Source organism: Hippopotamus amphibius, chromosome 2 (assembly GCF_030028045.1).
Source record: "Hippopotamus amphibius kiboko isolate mHipAmp2 chromosome 2, mHipAmp2.hap2, whole genome shotgun sequence".
NCBI lineage: Eukaryota > Metazoa > Chordata > Mammalia > Artiodactyla > Hippopotamidae > Hippopotamus > Hippopotamus amphibius.
In genome coordinates this window covers 57,788,068-57,815,427 of record NC_080187.1, presented here as the reverse complement: position 1 = coordinate 57,815,427, position 27,360 = coordinate 57,788,068, and the positions used below count along the sequence as shown (strand labels likewise).

Genomic DNA, 27,360 nt, shown 5'->3' with positions numbered 1-27,360 from the left:
GGGTGTGAGCAGAGGAGAATATTGATTATTTTCAGATTGATCACAACATTTCTGAAAGTGGTGTTCTCATTTAGCGCTGCATAAAAATACAGTCCTTCCTTCCAAACTGAATTTTTTGAACTCCATCTACCTACCAGACTGCAGGCCAGGCCCTGGATAGATGACAGCCAATAGGACACAGTCACTGCTTTGAAAAGTCTCTGTGGTCCAGTTAGGAAGATGAGCAAGAAAACAGGTGATGAAGTTGAGATCAGTGTGATACGTGTTATAGCAGCAAACGTGGAGTTGTAATAAGCACAGCACCTAAGCCCACCTGGGGATTTATGCATAAGATTTCATACATCGTAGCTAAGACTTGAAGGTGAGCAGAAGTTAGCCCAGCGAAGGGTGATGGTGGAGAAATGTGTTTGAAAAGCAAATGAGGTTGGTAGGACTAAAGTGGGAGCAATTATAATATTAGATTGAGCCATCTGAAATTGCCATTTTTGTAAGTCAGTATCAAATAGTCAAATATCAGCAAATAGTCAACTATAGCACTTTCATACAGTTTTACATAATACTAAACTAGCATGTATCAAGCTCTTAGTTTGTATGAAACACGATGCGAAGCTCTGTTTATACACTGTCTTGTTTAGTATCTGCAGTAGTCTGGTAAGGTCCATACTACTTTAATCCACATTTGTACATAAAGAAACTGATGCGCAGAGATAATAGGTAGTTGCGCAAGGTTACAGGGCTATTGAGTACCCGGATTGACACCTCACAGTCTGATTCCAGGCAGGCTGGAGCCAAATCGTGAAAGACAAAGATTCTTTTGAACCTTGTTATGGAGGAGCCATTAAAGAGTGTTGTATTGGTGATGATGGTGATTTGGTACAAATTTATAACAGCTCTAGTCACAGTACCCCCAAATTGGCCATCAACAGGAGAACAGATGAACAAACTGTAGTGTAATCCTGTGCTCATCCAGTCTGGGGACACACGAGTCACAGCATACCTTAGAGGTGTGCCTGTGGTGAGAACACATCGTGAGTCACCCAGCCATAGACATCCAAGCACGGGACATGGTGAGATCAGAGGCCAGCACCTGAAGACCAGGAGGGAGGCCCTTTCTTCCTCAGGAGGCTGGACCTGCAGAAGCCAAAGGACACATATCCACTTCTCCTGGCACCTGGGCTACTATCTTGGAAAGAAGAGAGGAGCAGAAACCTTAGATGGCATCACAAACCTTGGAATATAATAAATAAAATAATTACTGAGTCTGTCTTAAAACAGCAGTAGCGAGATAGCTCACAGGAGGGTTTTGGAGCAGGAGAGTTGACCTGTTTAGATGTGATTTTGGAAATCCACACAAAAGTGTGGAGAGGGTATTGGGTGGAGAAGGACTGGAGACAGAGACCTGTTATGAAGATCTCGTGGGAATACAGGGAAGAGGTGAGGGTGGCCTGAACTCAAGTGGGAATAGAAATGAAGAGAAAAGGCACAGCTTCCAGAGATGCTCAGGAGGCAGAACTGGCGTGGAGGTGGGGTCCGTGTCGACACCCACAGTTCTAATTTGGATGACCGAGTGGATAGTCAGTGTCTTTCATTCACAAACACGCATACTGTTTCCTTCAAGGAGTCTGTGACGTGCACGGTATGTGTGGTTTATTGGAGCTCGCTGAACTGTGTTGATTGGAGGACGATTGCCATTTTTGTAGGTCGGTATCAAATAGTCAAATATCAACAAATAGAGTGAAATGTGCCATCAGCTCTCATAGCCATCACCCCTGGTATCTTTCTGCCCTGCTCAGACACGTATTCCTGTCTTTTCAGCCAGAGATAAATCGGAGCGAGCCTTTGGGGTGGCCTTCGTGAAGCTGATGAACCTGGATGGCACCACTCTGCGGGACGGGAGGCATGATCTGGTGGTTTATAAGGTGGTGCTAAAGAAAGAGGCTCAGAAAATGGCTAAGGACCTATTCACTCCCCCTGAAATTGGTTCTGAAAGCTCCTTTCAGACTTTTGTGTGTAAATACTAGAAACTTCTCTAGGGCTCTACATGTTGGCCCCTTCAAGGCTAGAACCCAGGAGGGCTGTGGTCGCGCCAGCTGCATACTCTCCCATCCCCTTAGTCTTTTAAATGAGGGTCCCTCCCTCCCCTGCAAATGGCATCCGTGAAGGTGAACAGTCAGGGGCCACCCTCCTGCCCTCTGCTCTTTCATCACCCTGTGTGGAGCGTTGATAGTTGTACTGTTGGGCTGGGTTACTGTGTGGTGGGTGTGGTAGGATGTGGTTTTTATATCAGCACGAGCCAGGCACCATTTCTCTGCTCTGGGGCCTCCTTTCCTCTCCTATCAGTTTTGTCCTTATTCTTCCCTCTAACTGCTGCTGAGCTATGGCTTCCACTGAGATTTTAGAGCAGAAAGTAGATGTTGGGAAGATCTCATTTGTCCAGCAATATCCAGGAGGCGTTTCACACGATTGGTAGCTTTTTTTTTAAAATAAATTTATTTATTCATTTATTGGCTGCGTTGGGTCTTTGTTGCTCCACACGGGCTTTCTCTAGGTGCAGTGAGTGGGGGCTGCTCATTGCGGTGGCTTCTCTTGCTGCAGAGCACAGGCTCTAGGCACACGGGCTTCAGTTATGGCATGTGGGGTCAACGATTGTGGCTCACAGGCTCTAAAGCACAAGCACAGGCTCAGTAGTTGGGGTGCACAGGCTTAGTTGCTCTGCAGCATGTGGGATCTTCCTGGCCCAGGGATGGAACCCATTTCCCCTGCATTGGCAGGTGGATTCTTTACCACTGTGCCACCAGGGAAGCCCTGGTAGCTTTTTTGAGGTGAATCCACCTGATGTGTATTTCCCCTAACAGCTCCTGAGCTCAAAAATAGTGTTGGAAGCCATGGCAAGCTGTTTCTTCTCAATGGACCCGATGAAGTATAATTGTGACCATTTACATGTTCAGGAAGATGAAATCCAACCTTATTCTTTATTTATTTACTTATAGCAGAGACTGGGATATTGATTTCTTATTCCATTTTCATTCAATGTTGAAATTATTTCTGGGCTCAGATTCTGGGAAGGTATCACGGTGTCTCAGAGTTAAAAGGGATTTAATTTGATAAAACTTCATTTCTCATGCTGCACATACACCACGCTCATGATAGATATTATTTTATTTGCATGTAAGAGATTTCATCCACCACTTGGTGTCCCTAACATGTGCATCCTTTGCAGGGTGACAACAAGAAAATGGAAGATGCGAAATTCTACCTGACCCTGCCTGGAACCAAAGTGGAGATGGAAGAAAAGGAGGTCCAAGCATCCAAAACGCTAGCCAACTTGACGCCAAACAAGGACAGCACAAAAGATAGCTTTCAGATTGCCACCCTCATCTGCTCCACAAAGCTCACCCAGAACGGTAGGTGTGGTGACCTGAGTGACACCACCGTGAGCTTTCTATTGGGTCCTCTTGGGCTCCTGTGTTAGACTCAAGGGACTGGATGCTGTGGGGCCATGTCTTCTGAGGTGGGGTCTTGGGCTCTCTGGATTCTGCTCTCTGCTCTTCATGTGGTGTTCTGGGTCACATTGATTAGATAGCTAAAGCTCTCCTTGAGGCTTCTTTGTCTATCTTTCCACTAGAGTGAAAAGCATTTTGGTCGTTTTTAAATACGGTAAAACCTCTAAAGGTATTCATTAACAGAGGCTGTGAAATTCAAAAGTCTTATGTTTCCTTCCTTCAAGGCAGCCAAGAACTCTAATACGGTGCTCTGTATGGGGTATATAATAAGAGATGTTGGTAGCAAGGGGAGGATGCTGGCAGAGGAACATCTGCAGGGCTGGCAAAGAGCAGGGAGGGTTTCCTGTTAGCATTCCATCTGTCTCCCATATAGACTCCTCTTTCCTGATTTTTTTTCCCAAGCAGTCAGAGATTTTCCTTAAAATCAGCTGAACAGTTCAAATGGCTCTTCATTTTGTCCCCTCTTGAAATCCGATAGCAATTTTAACTTCTCTTGTGTATATCATGGCATTTGATAGCCAATAACAGCTTCTTATTCATTTAACCTATGTAATTTGTAAGGAGTCCTGCTGAATATAGTGATCCACGAATTAGCTGCTTTGGTGACTTGCTTTAGAAATTCTGTATTCCCTGTGCTGTGTGGACAGTTAGTCCCTTTGACCTCTGAGAAGACCTGGGGGCTCTGCGTTAGGGAATTGATAAGCTAGACGAAACAGCAGAGATATTAGGTATACTCAAGGATCAGATAGCATGTGGTTGATATTTAGAGGGGTCAGTATTGTTTATTTTGATGAATCTTGGTTGCCTAGAGGATATGGATTGTATTTCAACTTGGACAATTGGTTAGACTCAACAGAGTGAGGTTCAGAGCTGTTATATATGGGAAAGTAAAAGCCTGCACCAAAAACTAAGCCAGAAAAAAGGCTGTGGAGGCATAGAGATTCATGGTTACAGAGGGCTCAGGAAGAGAGGGAGGGATGAATAGGCATAACATGGGATTTTTAGGAAAGTGAAACTATATACTAAACGATACAGTAGTGGGTACATGGATATATTTCATTATACATTTGTCAAAAGCCACAGAATATAGTGCAGAAAGTGAACCCTAACTTAAATGATGGACTTCAGTTAATAATCTTTATCAATGTTGGCTCATCCGTTGTAACAAAGGTACCACAGTAATGCAGGATGTTAATAATAGGGGAAACTTCAGAGCCTTGAAGGGGTCTATGGGAACTCTCTGTACTTTGGGCTTAATTTTTCCTGTGAACCTAAAACTGCTCAAAAAAAAAAAAAAAAAAGTCTATTGATTACAGAAAAAGCAAACACCAAAAATTAAGCAGAAGACTTTCGGAGCTTTATGGAAGACATGACTTTTACCCTTATTAGGGAAAAAGTAAATATAAATAAACTGCTGGTACAAGGTTAAATAATGTAATGTTTATGGGAGGTGATTTACAAGGTGTATCAAAGATTTTAAAAGTATTCAGACCCTTTGACCCGGTACTGTGACCCCTGGACATTGAACCTAGATAGACAATGAGAAATGGGCACAAAGGTTCATATATGAGGATGTTTCCCTATTATTCATAATAGTGCAGACAATCCAGATGTCTAGTAATTGGGGTCAGGTTAAAGGGTATAATGTTGTTAAATGATGAAATATATGCAGCTGCAAAATATTATTTCAAGACCGTCAAACACATGGGAAAATGTTAACACTATGTAGAGTATGATCTCAGTTTTGTTTAAGTATGTGAGGATAATTTGGAGCCAATTGCCTGGGTTCGAATACCAGCTCTGCTACTTACTAGCTGGTTCATCTTGGCAGTCACTTGATCTCTCCGTGATTCAGTTTCCTCCTTTTTAAAATGGGAGTAATAATAGTATTTATTTCAAAGAATGAAGTAAATATAAAATAAGTAGAAGCAAAGCAGCAGTGTGTAGCACATTGTAAACGCTATATGACTATTAACTATTGTCATCATTATTCTGTGGTCACAGAAAAAGGCTAGAAGTGATTACTCTAAAAGTTTGGGTGATAGTTCTTATCGTCCTTATTTGTTTTGGTATTTTCCAAATTTTTAACTATGAAATGTCAAAACATTATTTTTTTAGCTATGATAGTAGGTGATATAAAACATCATTGTACTTTTGGGGCTCGAAAAGGATATTCAAGAGAGACTGCGTTTACCAAACAACTAATAGATTATCCTTCCTAGAGACTAGAGTTCATTGTAAAATTAACTTATTAGCAATAATGGCTAGAGATAACCATATTGTTACATTGTTTATTATCTCCCAGTCAAAGCTTTGGGAAGCTTATTTATTTATTTATCTTTAAAATTTTATTTTTATTTGTGGCTGCGTTGGGTCTTCGTTGCTGCGCTTGGGCTTTCTCTGATTGTGGCAAGTGGGGGCTACTCTTTGTTGCAGTGTGGGGGCTTCTCATTGTGGGGACTTTTCTTGTTGTGGAGTACAGGCTCTAGGCTCGCGGGCTTAAGTAGTTGCAGCACATGGGCTCAGTAGTTGTGTCGCACGGGCTTAGTTGCTCCACAGCATGTGGGATCTTCCCAGACCAGGAATTGAACCATTGACTGCTGTGTTGGCAGGCAGATTCTTAACCACTGAACCACCAGGCTAGTCCCCTAGGAAGCTTGTTGACAGGTAGCAGTACTCAACTTGGTGCTCTGATATCAACATCACCCGTCTTCTAAATGTTCCAAACCTGCGGTGTCCCGCGCCATGTGTAGCTTGCGAAATTTAAATTAATTAGCCAAGTAAAGGTATGAATGCAGTTCCTTGGTTGCACTCATTCCATTTCAAGTGCTCAGTGGTTCCCTGTGTCTGGTGACTTTCTACTGGACAGCACAGAAATGCAGCGTTCCCATTATCACAGAAACTTCCATCGGCTGGATCTGTCCTCGTCCCTTTTTGTTATCCCATTCCTAGTGTTTAGATCTCAAAAAAACTCAACATACTTAAAAAAAGGTCTTAAAGAATATCCTGTCCCGAAGAAGGTAAAAAGAGGCAAACTCATCTAAACCAGAGCAGAGTGACCTGCTGTCAGCCTGGACGGGGGTAGGAGGAGGGGACAGATTTGGGGACGATGAGGTGACATCATGCGCATCAGAGAAAACAGGGCGTTCCCTGCAACAGATAAGTATGTTTGCTTCCTTCTACTTTGATGGGAGTGATAGAGAACCAATTCAGTTTATTCTAAGTAAGAAGAAGCTGAGGAACGTGAATAAACCATCAACTCTAGGAGGGCATTTGCTGATCAAGAGGGTAGTTGTTCTCCTTTTAGACAGAGATTGTGACCAAAGGCATTTCTCGTTATCCTTCGGAGGGCTATTCAGATTCCCAAGGTCAAAAGCCACTGGACTTCGTTACAAACAGAACCTGTAGGAGTTTTTGTTATGAATCTTTTCAAAACTAGAACAGACTGATTTAGATGGGATCATTTTGTTGCTGGGCCCGTATGGAGGTGAGAATGGAGGAGAGGGGAGTCAAGTCTCTGCAGGTGTGGGCCCTGGGCCAGGCCATTCACAGCTGTCTTATTTTACTCGCCGATTCCCTAGCACGTGAAGACACCAATGTTGCCGTTATTAACCTCAGTTTACTGATCAGAACACTGAGTTAAGGTGCTGAAATATTTTGCCTGAACCTGTAAGTGGTGGACTTGGGTCCGAAAATAGATATTTGTAACTCCCAAAGTTAGGGTTTTTCTTTGTCATTCTTTTCTTTTTTAAATGTAATGGTCCCTAATCCTTTCCCAAAGGTGATCAACTACCCTAAATGTGGAAATTGTCTTTCAGAGTAATATGAATTCTTATATATCTTTTTTTTTTTTTTTGGCCTCGTGGACCTTAGTCCCCCAGCCAGGGATCGAACCCACACCCCCTGCAGAGTGAAAGCACAGAGTCCTAACCACTGGGCCTCCAGGGAAGTCCCAATTCTTACATACTTCTGACAGGGTTGTAAATTGGGACAACTTTGGATAACATTTGGATGGTATCTAATATGGTTGAAGGTGGTCATTCTTGATAATCCAGAAATGTACTCTAGTTTTATAGCTCAGAAAACTGCTGATACCGGATACAGGCATATCCACTGTGTGCCTAGTATAGTGGATATGCATAGTATATGCACATCCACTCTTCACCGCTGATGAATAGTATAGGCACATGAGAATGTTTGCAGCAGAATTGTTTGTGATAGCTCACAACCACAACCCAGCTGGTTGTTTATTGACAGTAGAATGGAGAAACAAATCCTGGTACATCCATACGATGGGATAAATACTATACAGCAATGAAACGAAATTAACCAGAGCTATTCATCAACCTGTGTGAATCCCAGAAACACAGTGCGTCTCGGGCTGTTTCTGTAACACTGTGCCACCACTTTTCTTGACCTTAGGATTCACCAGGTGCCAAATCTATTTCTGATATGAGCAGTGATGGGGCATGCAAATATCTCTAGGGAGTAAACCTTTAGGCTGATCAGTGGGTTCTTTGCAGATGCTTAAATCCACTGAGGGACTCTTCACCACTGATGAAGTATCTAAATCCTTTTCCTTAGGCAGCCACGTGTGGAGTGAGGTAACAAATGGAATGGTACGGTTGACTAGCCTGTGGCAGAACTAGGAGGTGGGAAGGTGGAAGTGGACAGTGCCTAGTGGATATGCCTAGCACAGTGCCAATTATTAAGTACTTACTTAAGGAATGAAGAAAGTGAAGAGTTGTCTTGAGTACACTGCCAGCTTCCTTGGGGCTGCTGGTTCCATTTCCATCCATCTAGTCAATCTTTGATCCAGCACGTATTGAACACCTACTAGGTGGCTAGTGCTCTGATGGGGTATAAGAACGAATGCAATAAGGTTCCTTTCCTGAAATGTCTCAATTTGTGGGAAGAGCCAAAGAGATACCAAGTGTGTCATTAATGTCAATTATTTGTCCTAATGTATATGTATATGGACAAGGAGTGCAGATAGCAGAGAAAGATTGGCTAAGTCTTTCCAGAAGGGATAAAGTTGGAGATAGTTCTTGAAGTAGAAGTACCCGCTGACCAAATACATAGTATTATAGTATTTCTGGGGATTTCAGACAAAGGAAAGATATATGCAAAGACAGGGAGCGATTTCAGAGCATGCCAGAGCTTGGGGAGTGTTGAGTTGATCTGTCTGATGGCGATGGGCTGGCAGGAGGGTCACCGGAGGGGCCTTACTGCCTTCTCTGAGTGCTATTGGGACTTTATTCTGTTGACAGTGGGAAATCTCTAGGCTTTGGAGGCTTCTCAGGGATCAGTGTGCAAGCCAGTAAAACAAACACACTGAAGCAAATTGACTGTCCTAATGAATGAATACACTTCCAGCTACTTACATATATTTGTACAGATCTGTTGATTAAAAAGTACGTATTGCTACTTTTACTAAATAATGCTTTGTAAATAGTAACTTGATGCACTAAACAAAATAATAAAGTAGTAACAGTCCAGATGCCTGCTTTCTTTCCCTGTTATTTCACTTTTAGTACCTAGACATTCATTAAAGCTGTAAGTGGCTTAAAGATCCCAAATTCTGCATCTTAAATCCAAAAACACCTCAAGATTTTTGTCCCAGACTTACCCTAAGGACCGTTCATCTGTTCTACCTTCCTTTCAAGATAGCAACCCATCTGATCTGCTCATCTGTTTATTTCTTTGAAGAACTCTGGGGAAGTAGTATGATAACGTAGCAAGGACATGGTTTTGGGGAATCAGATAAATCTATCATTAAATTCCATTCATACCACACCCTGGCAGTTGTGTGACCTAAGGCGAGTGATTTAATTTCACAAAACCTCAGTTTCCTCATCTCAAAAATGGAACAAATAAAATGTGCTCTGTGGGAAAGGTAGCGGGGAGGGATAAATTAGGAGATTGGGATTGACATGTAACACTACTATATACAAAACAGTCAACAAGGAACTTTACTCCATACTCTATAATAATCTGTATGGGAAATAGAATCTGAAAAATAATAGATGTATATGTATAATGAAATCACTTTTCTGTACACCTGAAACTAACACAACATTGTAGATCAATTATACTGCAATATAAAAATGTTTTTAGGGCTTCCCTGGTGGTTAAGAATCCACCTGCCAGTGCAGGGGACACAGGTTCGATCCCTGGTCCAGGAAGATCCCACATGCCATGGAGCAGCTAAGTCCGTGCGTGTGTCACAACTACTGACCCTGTGCTCTAAAGCCCGCAAGCCACAACCACAGAGCCCATGTGCTACAACTACTGAAGCCCACATGCCTAGAGCCTATGCTCTGAACAAGAGAAAAGCCACCACAATGAGAAACTGGCACACCGCAACAAAGGGTAGCCCCCTCTCGCCACAACTAGAGAAAGCCTGTGTGCAGCAACGAAGACCCAGTGCAGCCAAAAATTAAATAAATAAATAAATACATCTTTTAAAAAATGTTTCTAAGTTAAAAAAATAAAATCTGCAGTGTGGATATATGTAAATGAATTAATGCACACATATAAGTTTATTTTTGCCTTTGCATCCACCGAGACACACATAGCAACAAGGGAGGACGAATTAAGCAATGCAGCGAATTAAAGCTAGGCAGGTTGTTTAAGTGTTTCATCTGTAAGGCTGTGATGTCTTATATGAGAGACGTGAGTTCTATTCAGGCATCATTTTGTGTTCTTGTAAATTCGTGATTAGTTTTTTTCCCTGTGCGGAAGGAAAGAAGACGGCAAGGTTTTCTCTGATTTAGGTAGGAGACAATTAAAAGACTTCATGAGGTATTAGCCCCTATTAGGAGCAGTGATCTCTTCCGGAGAGCTCTGTCGCTGTGTCCTGAGATGGTGTGGATTGCTCTGCTGATCTGTGTCTGACGTTTATTGTTTGTGGTTGTTCTTCCTAGTTGACCTGCTAGGCTTGTTAAATTGGCGTTCAAACCCTCAGAACATTAAACACAACTTAAAGAAGTTAATGGAGGTGGACGGAGGAGAGATTGTTAAGGTACGTTTATATGTTCACAGTTAGGACTACAGCCACCGCATCCTTAGTTCAATATTTTATTTTTATTTTTATTTATTTTTTAAATTTAATTTTTAATTTTTATTTTTAATTTTTATTTTATTTTTTTTTCTCTTTTGACTGCTCCACGGGGCATGTGGGATCTTAGTTCCCCGACCAGGGGTCGAACCCACGCCCCCTGCATTGAAAGTATGGCGTGTGAACCACTGGATCGCTAGGGAGGTCCCCAATATTTTAAATTAAACCGATGAGTGTAAGCATCAAACTTGTCTACATTGGGAAGCAAGTGTGCCCATTTTTAAGAAAATGCTATGTTTAAACCTGTCGTGTTGAAACCTAATCATCCTCGAATTTCTGTAGTCTGGAGCTAAACTGAAAGCACCAAATAACTTCTCTGTGTTTCTTCTCTTCAGTTTTTGCAAGATACGCTAGATGCACTTTTTAACATAATGATGGAAATGTCAGATGATGAAACATACGACTTCCTTGTGTTTGATGCACTGGTAAGCAGTGACACATGTTTACTAGTGTTTATTCTCACAACTGTGTAGTTTTCGATAGCTCACTATTATAAATAATTGTGATGCATAGGCTCCCGTATACATATTTGTGTACATCTCTCTGATGATTTCTTGAGGCTACACTCCCAGAAGTAACATTAGATACAATTGACTTATAGGCAAGGCCTTTATATCTTTGTTTTCTGTTAGATCTTCCTTTTTGATATGCTCTCTGTTTCTCATTAGGGAAAATGAGGTGTTTTATTACATTTGAAATCACCAGTCCCTTTAACTCGCTTTAAAGTTGTCTGGTCCTAAACCAGGAGATACCATTAACAAAGACACTGTGGTTTGTTGTGTATGTGTGTCCTTGTGTGTTCACACAAAGGAGACTGAATTTGCAAGTCAGAGATGAGTCTTGGTCTTATCATGTACAATACGCAACCCAGCAGACAATTCAAGTTGTCACAGAAAGTACTAAAACATGCATCCCATTCCAAGAACTGAAATCCAAAGAAGGAGGGGGGATGTCCGGACTCTGGGAAGGTCAGAGATGGCAGTGGAGTGGGGGACACTGACACATCCAAACTAAGCATCGTTTTCTGATTGTTGGGGCTGCAGTTCAGTGCAGAGTTTTCCCTGAATGTTGCAGCAAAGGAGGATGGTAGATTGCAGCTTCAGGTCATTCGTCAGCTTGGAGAGACTGGTGGATTCAAGAAGCGGTTAGGATGTTGAACCTTAAGGATATAAGATAAAGAGAGACGTGCCCTCAGCTGTGATCACACCTGTTCAGGTGTGTGGGCGAGAGAGTCTATGGTAAGGACTCCATGGGAGAAGGTCTGGAGACAGATTCCCATGGGACAGAGCAGCTGGCAGTGGGCACGTGTGGAAGTCCCAGGGGCCGCTTCCTTTGCCCTCTGCCATGGCAGGTAGATACAAAGCGGTTATTTGTATCAATAGTTTCTGCGTCCAGTCGTGATAAGAGTTAACCTGTGAGCAGAAAATTGAGACTCAGAAGTCTGGTGAAGTTCAGTTATTAGGGGCACCCACACGGCACTGGGGAGACAAATGCCCTGGAGTATTTCATCAGCTGCATCCTTGGCTTAGCGCTTACTATTCCCATGGGAAATCCCTCCCCACACCCTCCCCCTTGCCATCCCATTTTCTTCCCTGACTTGGTTACCGATGTACTGCCCTCTCTCTTAGGCAGTCAGCTCTCTGAGGCCAGAGGTGTTGGCCTATATTGGTTTCCTGACAGCACTTAGCACAGTGCCTGACACTTAATGCTCTCTTTGTTTGTGTTAAATAAAAAGAAACTCTGAGACTTGACTTGGGCTCTGGAATAGTAATGTTAGAATGCTACCATAATGACCAAGAAGGAAAAGAGGGCCCCAGACATTCAGCTCCAGCTTGTTGACAGAATGCCGGGGCTTGTGTTGTGCTGCTATTTATATCTTTCACCTTTGGCAGGTGTTTATTATTTCACTGATAGGAGACATCAAGTTCCAGCATTTCAATCCCGTCCTCGAGACCTACATTTACAAGCACTTCAGCGCCACTCTGGCCTATGTGTAAGTACCAGACCCGGGCAGGGCCTGTGGTTGGATTATCGGGTTTGTGCTCTTGGGACCGGATTGTTGAGAAACCAGAGGTGTGTGAGCTGAGTACCTGTGCCCCTAAGTGCAGAACCTTGTTCTAAGCTTCCTGGTGAAAAGTGGGAACCATCTAACTATTCTAACAAAGGGGTTATGTTCAGGCCCTGCTTTCTGGGAAGTTACGGAAGAGGTAAGGCTGTACTTCTTTAAGAATCCAGAGCATCTGTAGCTGAGGAGTTGAAGCTCTTAGGAGCACAGTCAAGGACAGAGGACCCTACCCAGGATCTTAGGAGATGGGTGTCAGTGGGACCAGCATGAGGCCCCAGTGGGATCAGACAGAGGATGAAGCAGGACCCCATGTGATAGAACTGAGGGTCATGCCCTCCACCCTCCACCATACAGTGAATTGCAGAATTGATTACTTAGAGGATATGAGAAGGTTTTAGGTATTTTTTTCTTTTACGTAAGACGGAATAGTCTGCACCTTTCCCAGAGCGCAGCCTTCTTTCTGTCCGTGGTTTCTGAGCTCCTGACTAGTGTTCACTCTGAGCTTCGCCCTGCAGTGCTCAGCTCACATGGCGCTGGATGTGGCCTGTCACCCCGCCCCTTGCATTCTGCTTATTGTGCAGAGCCACGTGATAGTGACAGGGACACAATTGAAATTGTCAAAGGTCTTTCTGCCGGTGGCTTATGCCAGATTGTGCCAAGTGCTGCCGGCTGATCTGCCAGGCTAGCTGCTGACCTGCTTTGTCTTTCAGATCATTGATCCTTTGTGTCTTTTTCTGAACTAAACAAGAAAGTTCTCGCTTTTATTTGCATAAAGGTGCAGAAAATGTAATAAAACATAAGTGACATAGAAGGGGTGTCATGTAGCATAATCACCAACTAACACAGTGGATATAATGCCCACTGGGTTGGGGGAAGCAGCGGAATCAGTGGTGATAGGGCTCTTTCCACCCCATAGCCTCACTTTCCCAATAGGCAGTAGCTACAAGAGATGAAATCCTGTCATTGGGTCTTTATTCCAGAGAGCCAGATGCAGCACTCCAGGTGGTGTGTTTCTGGTTATCTAGGTTTATTTGCAAGAATGGATCAATTCTGCACAATTGCTGTGGATTTTTCTTAATACTAGGAAAACTCAGAGATTCCTGGAAGGAAAGTTCAAAATATTAGTGCCCTCAAAAATGTGAGATAGCCCAAGATGAAGACAATGCCTAGTCCAAAGATTCTGGAACGACACAAAGAGTAACCTAAAAATCCCAGAGCAGTTTTATCTGTTCAGATGCCCAGAACCATGGGGTGCTTCTCTTCCCACATTCAATAAAGTTTTCATCTGGCTCCGCTTTATAGATTCCCAAAGAGTTGGGGCAGATTGGAGGGAATTAGACCTCTTTTAAGGTGACTACCTTAGGCAGACAATCTCTTCCTTACAGGAACACCTGAACATGTCTGTATAGCAAGCTAGAGATTAAAATAGACTCACAATTTGAGTCTCTTCAATTCTGATTTCTTGATCCTTTAAAAAAATCCTGCAAAGGGAAAGAAACCATCTCCTGTTTCTAAGCACAAGGGGAAGCTCCAAACCTGGACTGCAATGAGAAAACTAAACCGTGAAGGGGTTAACTTCCCTGCTCAGGGCATATTCTAGAAGAAATAATTACTGTAATTGTGACTTCTGTGTCCCTCAGGAGGCCAAGTTCCCTTCTGTGTGCCTTACCCCAAACCCCAGGGTACCCCTTTGCCCCCTTGACATTTTCCTTTCTCTCCCTTTTCAGGAAACTCTCCAAGGTACTGAACTTTTACGTGGCAAATGCAGATGATTCCAGCAAGACGGAATTGCTTTTTGCTGCTTTGAAAGCCTTAAAGTACTTGTTTAGGTTCATCATCCAATCTAGAGTGCTCTACCTGAGGTAATGGTGACTGTGATACGGTGTTGATGCCCCCCATCCTCTCTCCATGTATTTTTCCTTAATCTGCAAGCTCATGTTTGGCTCTGTGAGCTGTTGGGTCATGGAACTGCCAAATTTCAGAACTTTAGGGCTGAAGATGGAAGAGGACTGTGAAACCATTAGAGAAGGTCAATGGGAAGTCCTTTTGGATCAGCAGAGTTTCTAGGGCAGCAGTGACAGCAGAACTTAGGGATGCAGGTGGCTACAGTGTGCGACTTACTGAAAGTCCTCTTTCGTGACAATAACTAGGAAGTCAGGTTCCTGTGATGAGATCATATTTAATGCAGCAAGGGGGCTTCGTGACGATATTGGATGTATAAATCTAGGATAATGAGCTGTTGTTGGGAGTAGATGGGCGATAGCGGTTTTTGTTTGGAGGAGTTGTTTCCTGAGGTGTGTGTTTCTTTGCTGACAGCATGCCTAGGTACCTGGTGAAACTAAGTCCTAGAGATACAGTAATTCCTAGTTTGGATTCCCAGAATAACTGCTCCATTAAAAACAACAGAAGTCAAAAGTGAGGAAGTAACTTTTCTGGGGATGCCATCTCTACTGGATTTCCAAACTGTTAAAACATATTCCTAAGGCAGGTTCGGAAACTAGATAGAGAACACACTAAAATGTTAATAGGCGTAAAGCTGTAGGTAAGAGGGTTTCAAGCCTGTGATTTGAGCATGTGTATTTTTTTAACTTTGTGTTTTTAAAAAATCATAAACAAAATTAAAGGCAAACAAGTAACATGGGAAAAAGCTTGTAACTTGTAGTACAGGTCAATAGATTTATTAAAATTAAAGGCTCTTACAAATCAACTAAAGAATGATAAATATCCTTTCACAATACAAAACAAAATCATAATTTATAAAAGAAAACTCCAAATGGTCAGTTAAATTAAAAAACATATACACTAAAAATGCAATACACACACACCGTCTTTACCTATACATTTGATAAAGATGAAAAATCTTTATTCTTTGGTGAGATTGATTTTAATTGGCCCTGTGTTTTAATGCTGCTAGGAAGATAATTTCTTAAGGACAGAAATTTGGCACTGTGAATAAAAACACACACACACAAAGCAAAAGAAGATATCACATCTGTTCAGTAAGACCCCATCTAAAAATTTATCTAATGGAAAAAAATCCATCATGTATGAACAAAGATGAATGTTAAAGTGTGTATATTCAGCCCGTTCAAATGTAGGGTATGTTAATGAGGCAAGATGACCCTGATAGGTTCTTAAATAATAAAACTAAGGTAGAAGACATAAGCGTAATAAGATCTCATTTCAAAAATATTTTAGGATCAGAAACTAGATACATAATATGCTAAAATTTTAATAGTAGTAAAACTGTAGGTAAGAGGGCTTTAAGTAGCTTTATTTTTTTATCCTTTCTGCATTTTTAAAGTTTCTACAATGAATTTGTACATTTTTATGGTTTTTAAATGTGGGGTTTTTTTAAATAAATAAACTTATTTATTTATTTATTTATTTATTTATTTATTTATTTATTTATTGGCTGTGTTGGGTCTTTGTTGCTGTGTGCGGGCTTTCTCTAGTTGCCACGACTGGGGGCTACTCTTCGTTGTGGTGCACGGGCTTCTCATTGTGGTGGCTTCTCTTGTTGCAGAGCATGGGTTCTAGGCATGCGAGCTTCAGTAGCTATGGCACGTGGGCTCAATAGTTGTGGCCCGCGAGCTCTAGAGCACAGGCTCAGTAGTTGTGGCGCATGGACTTAGTTGCTCCACAGCATGTAGGATCTTCCCAGACAGGGGTCAAACCTGTATCCCCTGCATTGGCAGGCAGATTCTTAACCACTGCACCACCAGGGAAGTTCTAAATGTGTTTAATGACTTAGAAGTTGAGCTGAACAAATGACAGCTCCTCCTTCCCTAGTAGAAGCAGGCAGTGTTCACCCAGCACAGATCACGTACACAGCCTCTGAGGTCTTGCTTTCTCTTCAGATGGTCTTTTATAGTGGGTTCTTTGTATTTTGTATTTGTGTTGAGTTTCCACATATTCAGTTAGGGTGTCCTACTGAGGGAACATTCCCTTACCTAAAAATTTATATAGGAAACCCTGATGTCCAGCAATAAAAATCTTCATAAAAACATAAAAATAGGGCCTTCCCTGACGGTCCAGTGGTTAAGACTCCACGCTTCCACTGCAGGGGGCATGGGTTTGATCCTTGGTTGGGGAACTAAGATCCTGCATGCCACGGGGCACGGCCAAAACAAAGACAAAAACTCATAAAAAGAAAACCTTAATGGATGAAGTTAAGAAAATATTTTCCATTCATGATCCACTAGCTCTTTTACCCGTCATAATATTGCATTGCATCTGGGCCGTCGTTTCAGTGTCAGATCACATGATAACAATGGAAAAGCCAAGTTAATTAACCCAGAAATTAACTAAGAATGTGGCTGTGTTGAGCTTAGTCCCTGATGGCCTGTTTATAGTTATTTCTCCTCTGAATGTTGTCTCATTCTAAAGAAGAGCTTGATCTGGAACAGAGAGTCTGGCAGTCCACATTCTCCGATTGCGTGGATTTGATAGACACAATACGACACTGAGAAGCTTGGTCTTAATCCTTCAGTCTCCTATCAGTCCCTTTATTAAAGTCACAGTGATAGGGTGCCAGGTGTTGCTCTCCGTGCTGGGGATCTAGCAGCAGATGAGACAAGGTTCTTGCTCTGATGGTGCTTGTGAGTTACATCGAGGCCAGGGAGGCAGATAATAAAGGAAGAAACCCACAAGATCATCCCACACGGATAAGAGCTAGGAGGGAAGTCACTGATGTGACAGTGAGCAGGGAAGTCTCCCTGAGCTGCGCTGGTGGGAGAGGCCTCTCTGGGAGCTGGCATTTGAGTTGAGCCTGAACGATGAGGAGGTGGCCTCTGAAGATCTCGGGGAAGAGAAGTGCAGGGAGCAGGAACAGCTAAGGCGAGCACCCTGTGGGGCACTGAGTGGTGCGTGGGAGGGATCAAGAGAAGCCAGTTGTGGTGGAGCACGGAGACCAGGAATGGGAGGACGGGGCCTGGCAGGCAGATGCATGATGGGGGCCTTCTAGGTCGTAGTAAGGAGTTCGGATTTCACTGTGGGTATCATGAGAAGCCACTGAGGGGTTTCAATTAGAGAGGTAGTGATATCTGGCTTACATTTTACATGATCATCTCATCTCTTGGGTAGAAAGTGGATTTTCAGGGGTTAAGAGGCTGTTATAGTTCAAATGTGAGATAACGGTGGCTCTATCTCTGAGGAGATACAGAGAGAGGACTGATTTGGGGGGAGGAGATCATAGGACTTGCTGTTAGATTTGGTGGGAGAAGGAGAGAAAGGGAGGAGTTGCAGATAGCTCCTAGGTTTGGGGTATTGTTTGCCAAGATGTGGACTATTTAAAGATGAACTGGAAAATCAAATGAGTTCTGTTCTGGGTATGTTAATTCTGAGATACTTTGTGGACTAAATTGCAAATAAAGTTCTTTTCTAGTTCTGCGAAATGGGTGAATTGAGGATTAGTAGTAACCCTCTGATTGAATGATTTTTCTGAGAAGTTCATATTCCATGAGTACCATGTAAGGTATAGGTGAATGGAGGTGACTAATGTAAATATGAATATGCATGCATTATGTATTTGAGTGTGTATATAAAATTCTAAGTTCAAACCATCCCTACTCTTGACAGTTGGTGGTAAGATTGCCACCCAGTGTAAATGCACTTGGACTACAATTCGGGGACTTCTGTGTTTCTGAGAAATGGGCCAAAGATTTCTACTTATGAGAAAGAACCAACTTTTCAGTTGATAGCCAAGCAGGGTACTTTAATCAAACAAGCACGAATCAGTGAAGACCAAAGTGGCCTGTGTCCTGGGAGGACCCTGTCCTGGAGCAGGTCAGCACCAGCGTGGCCAGTTTATTGGATAGAAGGATGCTAACTGGGTTTGCAAACTGGATTGGGCTCAGAATGTTTCTGAGTTGAGGAGCTTTTCTACCCATTGTCTGAAACTTGAATGCAAATGATCAGGGCTTGATGCCGTGAGACGGAATGATTCAAATGGCAGAGTGAGTAGACAGACTGATTAGAAGAGGAGAGAGAGGGAGGCGGGGAGGGGAAGAGGTGTCAAGACTGGGCTGTCAGGGAAGGTAGCTGGGTGGGGAGTCCCCTGCCTACTGGACATTCTGCTAATAAGCTGAGGATGGTGGGTTTGCACGCAGGGCTCATCTGCTACTTGAGGCAAAGCTGCTTCCGGCCGTTCCCCACTGTCTGCTGGAAATGCCCACATACCGCTAGGGTGGAGGACATCATCAAGCTGTCTGAAGGCAAGACTGGCCTTCAGACAGCTTCAGGGGGCCAGTGGGAGAGCTCTGTTGTAGGACTTTACATACAAATCACTAGGTGGTGATTTTGTGGACTAAATTGCAAATAAAGTTCTACTGGGCCCCTCCCTGAACCACATAAGAGCACGTGTGACTCCTCCACGCACAGTGTGAAGAGGTGACCAGTGAGGTGTGGGCCTCTAGCATTGTGTAGGCAACAGATCTGTTTGAAAATTTCTTTGAAAAATGGAAAATCTGACCACTTTCTCTTTTTTCTGTTAAGATTTTATGGCCAAAGCGAAGATGGAGATGAATTTAGTAACTCAATCCGCCAGTTATTTCTCGCTTTCAATACGCTGATGGACAGGCCTCTGGAGGAAGCTGTCAAGATCAAGGTCAGCTTGGGTCACTCTTAATGCTGTGGGTGAGGATGTGCTGGGGCAACATAGAACTGGCCATGGTGCGAGATAAAGAAATTAATCCTAGTTTGTGGAAAGCTTGTTAATTTTAGAATGACTTATGGAAAGTAAAGGGAAATCCCTTTGTGTTAACTTTCATGTACATTTGTATTTTCAAATGTTGATTTGCCAAGCTACTTATTTATTTATTTTTATTGAAGTAGAGTTGATTTACAATATTGCATCAGTTTCAGGCATACAGCAAAGGGATTCACTTTTACATATATGTATTTTTTCAGGTTCTCTTCCATTATAGTTTATTACAAGATATTGAGTATAGTTCCCTGTGCTATACAGTAAATCCTTGTTGTTCGTCTATTTTTTTATGTCATGGTGTGTATCTGTTAATCCTGTAATCCTAATTTATCCCTTCCTCTCCTTCCCCCTTTGGTAACCATAAGTTTGTTTTCTATGTCTGTGAATCTGTTTCTCTTTTATAAATAAACTCGTGTATGTTATTTTTTAGATGCCACATATAAATGATATCGTATGATATTTATCTTTCTCTTTTTGATTTACTTTGCTTACTATGATAATCTCTAGGTATATCCATGTTGCTGCAAATGGCAGTATTTCATTCTTTTGTATGGCTGAGTAATACTCCATTGTGTATATATATGTAACACCACATCTTCTTTATCCATTCATCTCTTGATGGACATTAGGTTGCTTCCATGTCTTGGCTATTGTAAATAGTGCTGCTATGAACATTAGGATGCATGTATCTTTTCAAATTAGAAAATTTCAAATTTTCAAATTCATATATCTTTTCTGGATATATGCCCAGGAGTGGGATTGCTAGATCATATGGCAACTCTATTTTTAAGTTTTTTAAGGAACCTCCATACTGTTCTCCATAGTGGCTGCACCAATTTACATACCCTCCAATAGTGTAGGAGGGTTACCTTTTCTCCACACCCTCTTCAGCATTTATTATTTATAAACTTTTTGGTGATGTTAATTCTGACTGGTGTGAGGGGATACCTCATTGTAATTTTGTTTTTCCTTTCTCTAATAATTAGAAATGTTGAGCATCTTTTTATTTGCCTGTTTTAAAGACCTAAATATAACCCATGACACCATAAAACTCCTAGAAGAGAACATAGGCAAGACATTCTTTGACACAAATCGTAGCAATATTTTCTTAGATCAGTCTCCCTAGGCAAAAGAAATAAAAGCAAAAATAAACAAATGGGACCTAATCAAACTTAAAAGCTTTTGCAAGGAAACCATAAAGAAAACAAAAAGACAGCCGACAGAGTGGGAGAAAATATTTGCCAACAGTGTGACCCACAAGGGGTTAATTTCCAAACTCAGACAGCTCATCCAGCTCAATGTCAAAAAAACAAACACCCCAATCAAAAAATGGGCAGAAGACCTAAATAGACGTTTCTCCAAAGATGATAAACTACCCTTCTAGACATCCCCGGCAAGGCTTTTGTGGCCCCTGTGAATTCAGCAGATTGATCCTGATGTTGGTTCAGGCAACAGGCTTTATTCTTAGAGCTCCCTCCTTCCTAGAAGCCCAGAGTCCCCATCCTCTTCAGCCTTATCAATTTTTTGCTATAAAGTATGTAATCTCCAAAGACTCAAATTTGAACTTTCTTCTTTGCTCTCCGTGGTAACTTTGTGAAGGGAATGTCAACATGTTAACTACCTCCTTGGATAGAAAAATGAATTCCAAGTTGACAGTGGCTTGGTAGTGAGGACAGAAGCTGTGCCTTCGGACTTTTCAGGATAAAGACCTTGGGAGATCGTGTATAGCAACACCAGCTTTCTTCTTCACCACGAGAGCATCTGTATCCAGTTCCCTCTTCAAGATCCCAGCATCAGTCATTTCTTCCTGGGATCAAGCAGGCAATTCTGTATTTGTCCTGCTTGGCAACTGAATATGCCCTCGGTGTTTTTCTCACAGGGGGCAGCTTTGAAGTACCTTCCTAGCATCATTAATGACGTCAAACTTGTGTTCGATCCTGTTGAACTCAGGTAAATAGCCAAAAACTTTTGTTTCTTAACAGCGAAGCCACTCCCCTGCTCCACTTGAGCTTGGGCTGCTACACATGCTGTGATTCTTCTTCACGTATTGACCCAACACCTTTTTGTGCTCAGTTCTGTGGAAGCTATAAAAGAAAGCACAAAGCTGGCCCCCGAGAGAGGTTTGCACTTTCTCCAGGGAAACAAGACACGCAGACATAAAATTAACTACAGAAAAAAAGTACATAATAACATGCTTCCAGCCCTATACCTAAGTATCCCCGAAATGCCAAGTCAGATGGTGATTGACACTGGGGTGGAGTTAGCCCGAAAAGGCTTTTGCAGAAATTGAGTGTGAAGGTAGGTCTGTAAAGCAGTGATGGACCTGACCACTTTGGCAGTTTAGGCAGGCTCAGATTCCAGGCTAAGCCCTGGAGTGAGCGCAGAATACAGCCTCTCCTTTGCTTCCTAGAGACAGACTCTCAGGTCACTGGGGAGAGAATTCCAGGTAAACCTCTCTACGCCCAAATATGTATTTTCCTAGTGGAGGGGAAGAGCGTAATCCTCCCTTCAGCTCGGCAGAATGAAAGCACTTAGCACTGGGGTTTCTTTTTCAGCGTGCTCTTCTGCAAGTTCATTCAGAGCATCCCTGACAACCAGTTAGTTCGCCAGAAACTGAACTGCATGACCAAAATAGTAGAGAGCAATCTTTTCCGACAGTCGGGTAAGTCTCCACCAAAAACGGCCACTTACAGAAATCCTTGGCTTACGTCTTCTTCAGCCAACACTGCCTTTTTTTTTAAATGTCGGTTTCCTTGTCAGTCATTTGTTGGTACTTAAGGACCTCCTGGGAAACCGGTTTTAAGGAGAAGCTGAAATCAGTTTAGCATTTTCCATAGTTCCTGAAAGAGCAAAATCATGTGTTCTTTAATCTTTATCTTGAACAATCGTGTTTCATTAATTAGAGAATTTTGTCCTCAAGATAGGAACCTGGAAAGTAACAGACAAGCAGCAAAGATGTTCCTTTTAAACAAATGCATCTCCTTTGACCTAGACTTAGAGTATAACCTCAGTAATAAGGGGCCACGGCAGGCAGTGATGCAGTGGGGCAGTGATGTCATAGGGCAGTGATGCTGTGGGGCAGTGATGTCATAGGGCAGTGAGGTCATGGGCAGCGAGGCAGTGATAGACCACATGCCACTTGTAGTAGCTTGGCAGAGCTGGTTATGCATCTCTCTCCTCAACTCCATGCCCAGTCATGTCACATTAGTGGCTGAAAATTGACCATGGCAGAAGGACTTAAACCATGGAAATTGGCAATCACTATAAATCAGAGAGATTTGGGGGAGCTGTGGGGGAGACAGATTACCATCACACTGCTAGGAGTGGAGGGGAGAACATTCTTACACTAATAAAAGACTCTTCCTTTTGTAACTAGAGTCAAGCATGAAGCCAGCAGGTGAAAATCACTGCGTTCCTGCCCCAAAGTTGACATGGGAAGGAGGTCTAATACCTGGTCCTTTCCCAGGAAACCCAAGACTTGCTAGGGTGTGGCAGCTGTGGGAGCTTCTTTTGAAGCTGCCACCAGGCCAGGGAGTCCCAGAGGGTGACTCATGCTGTGTGTATTGGTTGGAGGGTCTAGAGACCAGCAGTACACCTCAGAAACAGGAAAAGTTCAGTGGGTTGTTGGTGGGAGAACCGTTTTGGCCTTGTCCCTGGCTAGTTTTGTAACTTTGGATGAATGAGGGACCTTCTCTAAGTCTCAGCTTCTGTTTCTATGGAAGGATGGACTTGAACTAGATCAAATTAGCAGCATCTTTCGGCTCTGATCTTTTCAGAGCCTCTGAATTTGTGCTTAGATATTTCATCTGTTCCAAGGACACAGTTGGGGGAGTGCAGAAAAGTAATGCGTGCTCTTAAGTGGAAAACCTAATCTTAGTCAACCTCTTACTATGCTCTGATAACCTCTGCCTCTAAGGATGCAGAAAGCATAAATGAGACAGTAAAGATGAGATGTTTGAGCAGAAGGGCAAGGAGGCACTGAAAGTTCCCAACAAAGCAAGTATTATCACCATTCACAATCATTTCTGTTAGTGCCCAGAATATCTGGACTCAACAGAATAATATTTTATCATCATGAAGATCCCACAAGGAAGACATAGTGGAAAGATCACACCTTACTTTGTGAAGTCCATGTGCTTGCAAAAACATGAACAGAATGTCTGTGAAACACACTGAAATGTGCTCAGTATTTGGGGGAATTTTTGAGTACAGTTTCTCTATTAGGTGGAATATTTCAAAAAAATTAAAAGTATATAACTTGCTTAGTTTATTAGTTTTCTGTGACTTAGCTTGCAGATATCAATTTGGCCTTTTTTTATTTTGGCTGCACCGTGTGGCTTGTGGGATCTTAGTTCCCAAACCAGGGATCAAACCCGCAGCCCCTGCAGTGGAAGTGCAGAGTCCTAACCACTGGACTGCCAGAGAATCCCCAAGTTGGTCTTTTTTAAAAAGCTAAAGAATTGTTAAATACTTGAGACATTTGGCAACGTGGACTTATGATAGATGGGATTTTCTTTGTTTTTAAGGTCAAGGTACAGGACTGAAGTTCTGTGCCTAAAACCACTCCTTGGTGGAGCCTCTACAGGGCTGAGTCCGGGAGCTGGGAGCTGAGGGAACAGGCCAGGGCGGTGGAGGGGGGGGCGGTTTGCAGGAAGGAGCTGGGCCATTCAAGGGGTGCTCCTGCAGCTGGTGAGTGGTCTGCGTTTTCCCCCTCAGAGTGCAGAGATGTGCTGCTACCCCTCCTGATAGACCAGCTCAGTGGCCAGTTAGACGACAACTACAGCAAACCTGACTATGAGGCCAGCTCGCAGCTCCTGAGCTACCTCCTGGAAGTTCTGGACAGGAAAGATGTGGTGAGTCGAAGAGTCGCTGTTGCAGAGCATAGCATATGCTGGTCATGTGGCCTTGGACAGGAACGACTGCATGGCTCTCCTAGTTCTGGGCAGTTGAGAACCTGGGCACTGGGGCGGGCTGCACCCATTTTAGAGGTGTTTATAGAGAGGCTTCTCCTGGCTACAACTTAGCATGCAAATCCGGGTCCAGGGAGATCCGCCTACTGCGGGGGCTACTGCTGGCTTATTTTCCTGATTTTCCCAGTTTGCCCATCCCTGAGATCCCGGTGAGGACTTTTCAGATCCAGAGCCCTGTGTGGACTTGTTAGGTAGAAACCTCTACCCTCTTATACCTCTGGTACCTGACAGCACTATTGTAGATATACCTGAGCTTCTCAGAAGTTCTCATTTTATATTTCGTCTGAAACTGATCCTTCCTTCTAGAGTCTAGTAGAAATGATGTGTTTTTTTTTTAATCTCACCTCATCTCCTCCCCATCAAAAAACCTGGGGTCATACTATTCTAGAGATAGACCTGTCATAGCCTCCACTTAAGAGGCTAGAGACCTTTGCAGAATGCGTTCAATTGGAGACAAACGCTGGTCACAACCCCCTGTGATGGCTACACAGCACCCGTGTTCCCACAGAGAGGCAGGTTTTATGAATCACTTTCATTCAAAGAAATACAAAGCAAGCAAATAAATAATAAAAAGCAAGGAAGGAAAGAAGGGAGGGTGGGAGAGAAGGGATGCTAACAATACTTGATGTTTTAATAAAACTACCTAAATAGCAATGGTCTAGTTGTTTGAAGCATTAAGCAGGAGATTCAAATATCTGTCAAGAAGCATGACTGGATAAAGGCTTTGAAAAGGCAAGTTAAATATTGATGAGTTGGGAAGAATAGAACATCAAACCACAAGAAAGGAAAGAAGGAAAAAGAAAGACTGAATGTTCATGAGGTACTATTGGGTGCATCAGCCCAGCTAATTCCTGTATGGAAACTTTTCTTTCTCTTTTTCTTTCTTTCTTTCTTTTTTTTTTTTTTTTTTTTTTTGCAGCTATGAAAATTGAAGTTAAATAATTGCTCATAGGCACACGTGACAGAGTCAGAATATTAAATCTCTGTCTTAGTCTGCTTTAGCTTCCAAAAGAAAATACTGCAACCTAGGTGGATTAAACAACAGAAATTTATTTCTCATAGTTCTAAGGTCTTGCAAGTTCAAGGTCAGGGAGCCTGCATGGTTGGGACCTGGCAAGGCCCTCTTCCTGGCCTGCAGATGGCCATCTTCCCACTGTGTCTTCAAGAGGCCTTTCCTTGGTAGGGCAAGCTCTCGGGTGTCTCTTCTTATAAGGATGCTAACCCATCCGTCCTAGGCCCTGCCTTCATGACCTGATTATCTCCAAAAGCCCCATCTCCAAATATCATCACATTAGGGGTTAGAGCTTCAACATAGGAATTTTGACCGCAAATAATCAGTCCATAACAATCTCCTTGACTGCAATTTCCTGTGTTTTACATCCTAGACGGAAGATGGCAAGAACTTTGTATTTTTGCCTTTTCTGCCCACTCATTGCCAAATTGTCCTGGGTAACCTGAACTATCTACTCAGCATCAGGATCGAGTACCTCATGCTGGTGGGGGTCCCCCAAAACTGTTTGTTGAGTCAGTGGCTGCAGGGAGCTCTCAGTGAAGCCAGATGACCTGGGTTATTAGGGACGATTTCTTCCCCTGCATCTCCACGTTCATCTTTTTAAATGTTAGAACTGATTATTTTCACCTGATTCCTTAATAACATTACGTATTATTCTGTGACAGTGTTCCCCCTTTTGAACAAGGGATTGCTTTGTAGGGAAGAACCAGAATGAGAGTTAAAGAGAGATCTCATCAGCCCAAGATTTCCTTAAGAAAAGTGCAGCTGAGTCAGAAGAAGCGGTGTCCATCCCTGTGTTTCCCCTCAGGGCCCCACGGTGATGCACATACAGCTGGTCATGGAACGGCTGTTGAGAAGGGTCAACCGGACCGTGATTGGGATGAGCCGACCGTCTCCCCACATCGTGAGTGTTGCCCAGGGGACCCCTCGGCCACTGCAGCTCCTGCCCAAAAATGGGGCGGTTCTAGGGACCCGTGTCTTGAGACCAAATTCACTTAGGCCCTTCCCATCCCAATTTCCAGTCTGCACTGCGGGTTGGGTGGCATGGCTCCCTTAGGAAATGAATGGGGTCTAGAACTTTAGAGCCTCCCCACATGGGTGACTTTTCAATATAACTGTAGGTAAATCCGATGCTGATTTTCTCTTGAGGGCAAAGGATTCAACAGGAAGGTAGGGGAGGCAAATGGGGAAAAATTGTAAAGGATCTCGCCAATACAAAGCGTGCAGATCCGTTCTTAAGGAGTCTTGCTCATATGGAAGGTGAAACAAAGCGTCTTATAATATATTAAAGCAGAGACCCACTGAGATGTGCAGGCGCGCTAGGTGGACTGAGAACTCGGGAGCTGTTCAACCTAATACTCTTTAAATATTTGCGTAATATTTTATTTCAGGAAAATGTGAGCCTTTGTGAGCAGAAAATTAGGGGTTTAGCTGACTGCATTCAGCATTTCTTCTATTGTCTTGAGCAGTGTAGTTGTCATTCTCAGTGTGTGCCTGCTTTGTGTGCATCCACCTCCGTTAGAGTACTAACAGTCATAGTATCAGTATATCCAGCCAGCATGATGATAATAGTAGTCACTGTTAGCTCATTTTTGTGTGTGTGCTAGAAACTATCCTAAGCACTTTACATTTCTTTGAATTCCCCATTTTTCAAATGAGGAAATGTGCAGAAACCTGCCCAAAGTTACACAAGCACATAGGGTGATTGAGGTGGGCTTTATCCCCAGGGAAGCCAGCCTGGAGGGAGCACCTTACATGCTGTCAGCCATGCCCACCCCCAGCAGCTCACCAAGTTATGTTCCCAGCTATGTGCTATAGTCACCATGAGAGGAATTCTGATAATTTCAGTTTTCCCCTTCACATCATATTTCCTGTGACATTTAGAGTGTTTATAGATCGGTGCCCTGTGGTACCATCCAGCCCTGGTGGTTCAGAGAAAAACCTTGTAAAGAATTTGGGATTAGCATGCTTTTAGAAATGCCAT

At 42.9% G+C, this 27,360-nt stretch overlaps 1 protein-coding gene across 2 annotated transcripts in view; it reads left to right on the top strand.

The window, feature by feature from the left end:
• DOCK5 (dedicator of cytokinesis 5) overlaps nt 1–27,360 on the top strand; it is a 97,821-nt gene that overhangs the window by 15,060 nt on the left and 55,401 nt on the right. Inside the window, exons 7-17 of one of the 2 annotated variants that reach the window (XM_057724415.1) lie at nt 1,816–1,919; nt 3,221–3,404; nt 10,430–10,527; nt 10,959–11,048; nt 12,516–12,616; nt 14,416–14,550; nt 19,184–19,295; nt 21,274–21,344; nt 21,950–22,056; nt 24,111–24,247; nt 26,185–26,280. In XM_057724415.1, the coding sequence (XP_057580398.1) occupies nt 1,816–1,919; nt 3,221–3,404; nt 10,430–10,527; nt 10,959–11,048; nt 12,516–12,616; nt 14,416–14,550; nt 19,184–19,295; nt 21,274–21,344; nt 21,950–22,056; nt 24,111–24,247; nt 26,185–26,280 (1,235 nt within the window). The remainder of the gene's footprint in view (nt 1–1,815; nt 1,920–3,220; nt 3,405–10,429; nt 10,528–10,958; nt 11,049–12,515; nt 12,617–14,415; nt 14,551–19,183; nt 19,296–21,273; nt 21,345–21,949; nt 22,057–24,110; nt 24,248–26,184; nt 26,281–27,360) is intronic. The other variant, XM_057724416.1, reaches the window with a different exon arrangement.